This window comes from Myotis brandtii, unplaced genomic scaffold (genome assembly GCF_000412655.1).
Source record: "Myotis brandtii unplaced genomic scaffold, ASM41265v1 scaffold141, whole genome shotgun sequence".
Classification (NCBI taxonomy): Eukaryota; Metazoa; Chordata; class Mammalia; order Chiroptera; family Vespertilionidae; genus Myotis; species Myotis brandtii.
In genome coordinates, this window is record NW_005355037.1 from 777,563 (window position 1) to 785,267 (window position 7,705).

Genomic DNA, 7,705 nt, shown 5'->3' on the forward strand with positions numbered 1-7,705 from the left:
TGAAACTTCGTTCCCCATGCGCAGAAGTCAGTATTTTGTGGAAGAGCCACGCTCAAGGGGCCAAAGAGCCGCATGTGGCTCTCGAGCTGCAGTTTGCCAACCACTGGAGCTCTTTCGGACACTAGCCATGTGATCTTTTATAAGTTATTGTACTTTTTCTTGCTTATTTCCCACACCTATAAAATGAGGAAAATAATAGTACTTATGGCACTTACCCATTGGATTCTTATAAGGAATAAATGAGTAACTAACTACATGTACCTGACAAATGGTAAATAGTCATATTTTAGCCATGACTATTTTTAATATTAGATTAAAATAATCTAATATCTTTAATATTAGATTAGAGTTAGAGAAAAAAGCTAAGTATCTAATATAATGTCTTGCATACATAACTGAGGAAAGATTTCCAATGAGTCCAGTCTTAATTAATTCTCTTTTTTTCTCCCCTGGTCATTCACTCACACATAAACCCATTCATATTCTAGGATTTGATGCAGGTGTTAAAATGCACTTTCATTTCTTTTGGAAACATTTTCAGGTTATTAGTGTCTGAATGTTACAAATAATTTTAGAATTAGAAATTTGGTAGTTCTGTTTTATAAGCTATGCATCCATGCTTTACATTATTTATTCCTTTGAACAATCAATTCAAGTCCGAAAGACTAAAAGTCAGCCATAATACAGTAAAGATCATTGACCACTGTATTAGGGAAAATTCTTGCATATGGTCATTATTTCAGCATTAGATAAATACTGAGATAAATAATTTGAAAAAATATTAATATTTAACTCTTCATCTGAATACCTGAACAATTTGTACAGCTTCCTAAATGTATTTAATACAACTTAACATTTTTAAAAATTGGAAGATGTAATAAATGGCCTTTTATTTAAAAAGGGAATTGGTACAATTGATTGCATAACTCACCTGACAGTATCTGGTTGGACAAAACTCCAATAAGAAATTTGAATGTAGGTCTTACAGGTTATTTAAGGAATGATTTGTATACATATTCTCATGTAGAAGTGAGTATAGGTTTCACATTTAACTTTATCAATTAACAGTCTAATATTAACTTTGTCAAATGTTACATTTAAAAATCACTATTTATATATATCTTAATTTGCGATTTAGCTGTAGCATATTTTTTAAGCATAGAAACTCTACTAAAAGGATAATAGCATATATTTTATAATAGACTAGTGGCCCGGTGCACAAAATTCATGCAGGGCGGGGGGGGGGCAGTGTCCCTCAGCCTGGCCTGCACTCTCTCCAATCTGGGGACCCTATGGACATTCCTCTCACAATCTGGGACTGCTGGCTCCTAACTGCTTGCCTGCCTGCTTGCCTGATCACCCCCTAACTGCTCCCCTGCCGGCCCGATCTCCCCCAACTGCCCTCCACTGTCACAACCCGCCTCCTCTGCTGGGACCCACCTCCTCTGTGCGAGGTGGCGGAGATGACGGAACTGGCCTCCTCTGTGCTATGCGGAGCGGCCGCCAGGCCCCACCACCACTGTGCACGTGGCCATCTTGTGACAACATCATGTGTGAAGGCCACCTAAGCTTTTATTAGTATAGATAGTATAGATGGTGGCCATCTTGTGGTGGCCATCTTGTGATGACGTCAGAGATGACGGAACTGGCCTCCTCTGTGTTATGCAGAGCGGCCGCCAGGCCCCACCACCACTGTGCGCGTGGCCATCTTGTGACAACATCATGTGTGAAGGCCCCCTAAGCTTTTATTAGTATAGATATGAAATGTCTTTGTTTCTGTCAATCTCACCACCCCATCACAGAATTTTGGAAAATAAAAAATTGCTTGTTTCCTAAAGTGTACTTTTTATATGAAGTATATATAGGGAAAATGACATTTCTCTGTGTTAGAGGTTATTTTATTTTTTATATTTTTATTTGAAGCAGCCATTTCTTCTCTTTTGTTGTTATTTAAGAAGAAAAGTCAGTTTTAGTAATATAAAATTTCATTCATTTTAATTTATCTGATTTGCAGTACATGATTTATATCAATAGATGAATTTGAACAAAATTTAATAAAATACTTCATAAATATTGTATGAATAAGATTTTTATGATGCCTGGCTGGTGTGGCTCAGTGTTTGAGTGTCAACCTATGAAACAGGAGGTCATGATTCCATCCCTGGTCAGGGCACATGCCCAGGTTGCAGGCTCAATCCCCTGTGGGGGGCATGCAGAAGGCAGCCAATCATTGATTCTCTGTCATCATTGATGTTTATATCTCTCTCTCCTTCTCTCTTCCTCACTGAAACCAATAAAAATATATTTTTTTTAAAAAAAAGATTTCATGAGTTTGTGAAACCTACTTGAGAAAATAATGTTAAGGAGTCAATTATTTTTATGGAAAATTAAGTTGTTTACCCTTTCATTAAAATGAAACCAAGCTATTCATTGATATACTTACTTTTATCATAATTATTTTTTATCAGAAATTCTTTGTAGCAGACAAATTGAGGTTTCAAATACTAGAAAGTTTAAAGTAATGAAATTGCATTTTCTTTAAAGTCCTTTATACTTATTATATATAGAAGTTCAAATATCATCTTTTATGAGATAATGAGAATTAGTGTATTCTCTACTGTGACTGCTAAAAATATAATCTATTTTATTTGTTCTTGTTTCTGTAGGTGCATATCTTTTGCCATTTTTTATATTGCTTATGATAGTAGGTATTCCACTTTTTTTTCTGGAACTTGCTCTGGGGCAAAGAATTCGACGAGGAAGCATTGGTGTGTGGAATTACATAAGCCCTAAATTGGGTGGTATTGGATTTACAAGTTGTGTAGTAAGTTTCCTGATATAGTATATGCCATAAAATTTTTATTATGTTTGGATTTATATTATTTGTATTTAAATAAAATATTTATGTATTTCTACTGAACTGTTTAATTATCTTTTAAAAAACACGATAGGAGATTTTACTAATATACAAAACAAGATGAAGTATATTAATATAGTTCAATCTTATTAATGCATGTTCTTAAGACCTGTGAGAGACTTTTTTTTCCAGAAAAGATAATGTGTTTTAAATGAAAATAAAATGAATAAGATTTTAAAAATGTTAAATGGGGTCATATACATATCATCTCATTGTTTCAAAGGAAGGGGCATCAGAGGTTTAATGTTACCACATTATTTTATTTTGCAGGTGAGCTTGTTTGTGGCTTTCTACTACAATGTCATCATTGGCTGGAGTGTGTTTTATTTTTCTCAGTCTTTTCAGTTTCCTCTACCTTGGGATAACTGTCCTTTGGTGAAAAATGCTACACATACTTGTAAGACATGGCCAATATAATGTTTTTATATTTAATGATTATAAAGTTGGTAAAGGAATGAGCTTTCAAGACTTTTAAAAATAATGTAGAAAAAAATTACTATCATAACAACTTTCCTCACATTTAGGATTGCCATACTCAGAGAGATAGAACTTGGGCACCATCTAAGTTTACTAGCTCTTCCCAAGTTACTTCTTCTCAGTTAAGCATAGTTGGTGTACAATATATTAGTAGTTATAATAGTTTCAGGTGTACAATGTGGTGACTTGATATCTCTATAAGTTACAATGTAATAACCCCACTAATTCTAGTAATCATCTGTTACTGTGCAAACCTTTCACAATATTATTGACTACATTCTCCTTCTCGAGTCGTTTTGTTGTGCCCCATGATATTAGGGTGAAATATTGTTAACTTTGACAGCCTTTAATTTTGTACACCTCTTTTGATGCCTTATAGTTTTTGTTAAAATAAAACAAAGGACAAAAAAAAGTACTATTGAAGTAATTGTTTTTATTTCATAGTTTTTCTATCATTTATTTTTATATCCTAGAATATAATAAAGAACATTTCCTTATAATGATGTCAAGTAAATATAGAATATGCCTAAAATTTTCTTGTAGCCACAATTTAACAATAAACAGGTGAAATATTTTATTTAATCCTATGTATCCAAAAATGTTAACATTTCAACGTATAATTAATATAAAGTTATTAATGTAATAATTTGCATTATATTTCTCATATTAAGTCTCCAAAATTTTCTTTGTATTGTATATTACAACACAGGTCATTTCGGGCTAGCTTATTGCAAAAGTCACATATGGTCAGCCACCCGTGCATTTGACAGCTGTGCCCCAGTAAGATAATTCTGGGAGTGGAAGGGACTATAAATTTGATATGTTTTCATTACTTTGATAAAAAGTTCATGTGTTTTTATTAATAATTGTATGATAAGAAATATCAAAGAGGATACATGTCTGTTGATATTTCACTTCTTCTGCAGTTGAGTTTTTATTGTGAATTTAAATGCTTCTGTAGAATAGTAATACTTTTCTAGAAAATGTTGAGAATTGATTTATAGGCTTATTGGGAAAAAATTCTTATTACTCTTTATAATCTGAAATTACTGTGTTATCTTTCTTTCTACAGTGGTAGAGCCAGAATGTGAAAAAAGTTCTGACACCACCTATTACTGGTACAGAAAAGCACTGGATATTTCCAGTTCCATTTCTGAAGGTGGGGGCTTAAACTGGAAGATGACCATCAGCTTGCTGGTTGCCTGGGCCATGGTTTGCTTCGCTATGATCAAAGGCATTCAGTCTTCTGAAAAAGTTAGTGTGTTAGAGACCCTCCTGATTCTGCAATCTCTGTGGGCAAATTGCAAGTAGCACTTTGTTCTACGTAGTTAATTAAAGATTGATAAAAAGTGGTGCTTTTACGATATGTTTACATTAATAAAACGACATAAGCAAAGAGATAAGTGTTTTATACTGAAATATAAAGTAATTTATAATCTTTTATTTCATCAAGAGTTTTGAAATTTTTTGTCAATACCATTTTTTTCTATTTATTGAGTTTACCCTAATATTTTGATTCTCTGATTATCAGTCAGTTCCAAACATGGAAATCGGGGAAAGTGGTAGAATAAAGAAATTTTTCATTTTAGTTGTCTTATATCATTCATTTTTCTATATTGTAGTTATTCTAAGGAATGCTTGCATAAGATATTTTAATATGGTCTCTAGTGTGGAGGGTTTCTTAAAGATCTGAGCAGCACTAGGTAAATTATAAATTATTATGATAATCTCAACAACCCACTCAGAGTAAATCTAAAAGACTAAAGGGCATGCCTTCCAGTGCAAATGGAAAATGTTAAGTGGCTGTGGTTGAAAAAGACATGAAGTGAATTCTAGAAACTTAGAATTCTTTTTTTTTAAGAATACATTAGTAAAGTAATTGTTATTCACTCTTTTGCTTTCATATTGCATTTTTTTATTATTACTGTCATTGTTTTAATGCTCTTATATCTCTTGGATGGACCTAGCAAGAATTTATGATTGATTCTTCTTTGCCTTTAATAATCTATCTCTAATATTTTTTTTTCTTTCCAAAGCATAGATCTGATTGTATATCTTTCCAGGCTAATATATTACCAATCACCAGCATATACTAGTAGAAGTGGAGATAATAGTAGTAGTAGTAATAAATGATGATAGTGAAGGTGATTCCCACAATGATCAGGCAGAAGCCAATATTTATTGCAAGTGCTTTTTGCTCTAGGAAGTGTGACAGGTACTTTATATATTTTATCCCATTGAATTCTAAAGAAAACTCTAAGAAGTAATTACTATTCTCAGGCCTTCTTTATAGATATAAAATAATTTTGAGAAATTAGGTAATTTCCCTAAAGAATCGTGGCTAGTAATTGCTACCTGGAGTAAAACTCAGCTCTGTGTAAATCTAGAGCCCATATTATTTAATTGCAACCCTATAATGCCTCTCACTGCCATATTTTTTTACATCATATAGTTAACATTTTTAGGTCAGAAGTCTACGTAATTCATCTTTGCTTCCTGTTACTTCATCTTAAATTAAAAATGTTTGATGATTTTAACTTGTAAATCACAACTAATTTCATATTTACCTTCCTGCTGGAACTCCCACACCATTTTTCCTTTGGAAAAATCAATGTGATAAATAACACATCTAAATATCTTTTCATCTTTTTCTGAGTGTCAATATACAATGAAATAAGTTCAATTAATTGGTTCAATTTGGTGTCTTCTACCATTCTGAGACACATTGCAGTCATATTTCAAATAAAGGAATAGATTCTTAAGTCACATCTAAGCACATTTACATGTTTCTTAAGATAATGTCATTTGGTAGAAAGAGAACCAAAAGTGGTTAGCCAGAGAAGTAAAAAAATTCTTTGTGCTTGAGTCTTACTGCCACATTTTGTTTCTTCTTAATCTGAGTGTGTCTTATCATTATTTTTTTTAAAAAATTCATCCTTTTCTTATCACAAAATTTTGTGGTTATTTTTCTTATTCATACAATATAACTTTAGAAAATTTTAATATAAACTTATATATCATATATAATTTATTATTTAAATTAGAAGGTTTCAGTGGCTTTGGGGCAATATTTGAATAAAGTATTCAGTAGTCACAGATGAGGAAAAAGCTGTAATTTGAGCAAAGATATGAAAATTGAAATTGTTATAATTCCTCAGTCTGAAACAAGTTAAACTTAATAGAGAAATGTGTGCCAGGGATAAATATAAAGCTCTCTGTTTGCCTGTGAAACAAAAAGAGCCCCCAAATAAATAATCACACAAGTACAGGATAGAGAAACATAATTTATGGGCAATATGGTTTAAAGGTAGTATATGAAAATACCATTTAGAGAATTTAGCAGTTAAAAGAAGAATGTGAGTCAACTTGCATTAGGCTTTGTCAACACACACACACACACACACACAGACACACACCACAAGGACTGACTAGAAACTTCATGAGATAAAAGAAGAGTATGATAATGTCAGTCTCCTTTGGGCCAGTAGGCACACCTCAGCTGATCCATGCCTGTAATACTGGATTTTACTGAAATCTTTATTTCTCCCTGTATTGTGGAGAGAAATTTCAACCCTGTGATCGCAATCTTCACCTCGCTGAATAAAAAGAAGAATAAGGCTTAATCTGTGCTACAGAGAACAGAACTATGGTCAAATAGTGTGAATTACGGAGAATGGTGGGGTAGTGATACATCCTCAAATAAAGGAAGACTTTTCAGGAATCAAGCCTGATAACAAGGAAACGAGTTCTCTCAGTGAGTGTGAGCATGTCCCTTTGTTACGGTCTCTGTTAAGGGGATACCTGCCCCAAGATGAAGTATGCAAATGAGAGGTTCTAATTTTTCTTCTAACTCTAAGTTAATACTTTTTGGCCAGTACTACTTTGCCATTATTTCCTACTACTATGCTAAGGACTTGGTGTACATTAGCATGTGTAAATCTTTCTATCAGTCAGGTGATTTGCATCTACACTAATAAAAGACAAAGATGCTAATTGACCATACCTTTGCTATGACTCAAGCCACGCCCACCAGCCAATCATAGCGACTATATGCAAATTAACCCAACCAAGATGGCGGCCGGCAGCCACGGAGCTGGAGCAAGCAGGAGGCTTGGTTGCCTGGGAGATGGAGGAAGCCAAGCTTCCCGCCTACCCTGAGCTGGCTGTTGCCTTTGCTCGTGGCAACAAAGTTTCAATTATAGAAGACAAATAAATCCCAGATACCTGCTTCCAGCCAGCCTCCACTGGGAGCTTGGGTGGCTGGAGGCCGTGGCCAGCCTGCAAACAGCCATCAGTCCCTCACCCAGGCTG

The 7,705-nt window shown here is 33.8% G+C and overlaps 1 protein-coding gene and 1 long non-coding RNA gene across 5 annotated transcripts in view; one reads left to right on the plus strand and one right to left on the minus strand.

Moving 5' to 3' along the window:
• SLC6A15 (solute carrier family 6 (neutral amino acid transporter), member 15) overlaps positions 1 to 7,705 on the plus strand; it is a 44,665-nt gene that overhangs the window by 14,770 nt on the left and 22,190 nt on the right. For all 4 annotated transcript variants that reach the window (XM_005860853.2, XM_005860854.2, XM_005860856.2 and 1 more), the window contains exons 3-5: positions 2,667 to 2,824; positions 3,188 to 3,314; positions 4,467 to 4,648. In XM_005860853.2, the coding sequence (XP_005860915.1) occupies positions 2,667 to 2,824; positions 3,188 to 3,314; positions 4,467 to 4,648 (467 nt within the window). The remainder of the gene's footprint in view (positions 1 to 2,666; positions 2,825 to 3,187; positions 3,315 to 4,466; positions 4,649 to 7,705) is intronic.
• The window catches only part of LOC106725181, a 23,479-nt gene that overhangs the window by 11,444 nt on the left and 4,330 nt on the right, over positions 1 to 7,705 (minus strand). The window lies entirely within an intron of this gene.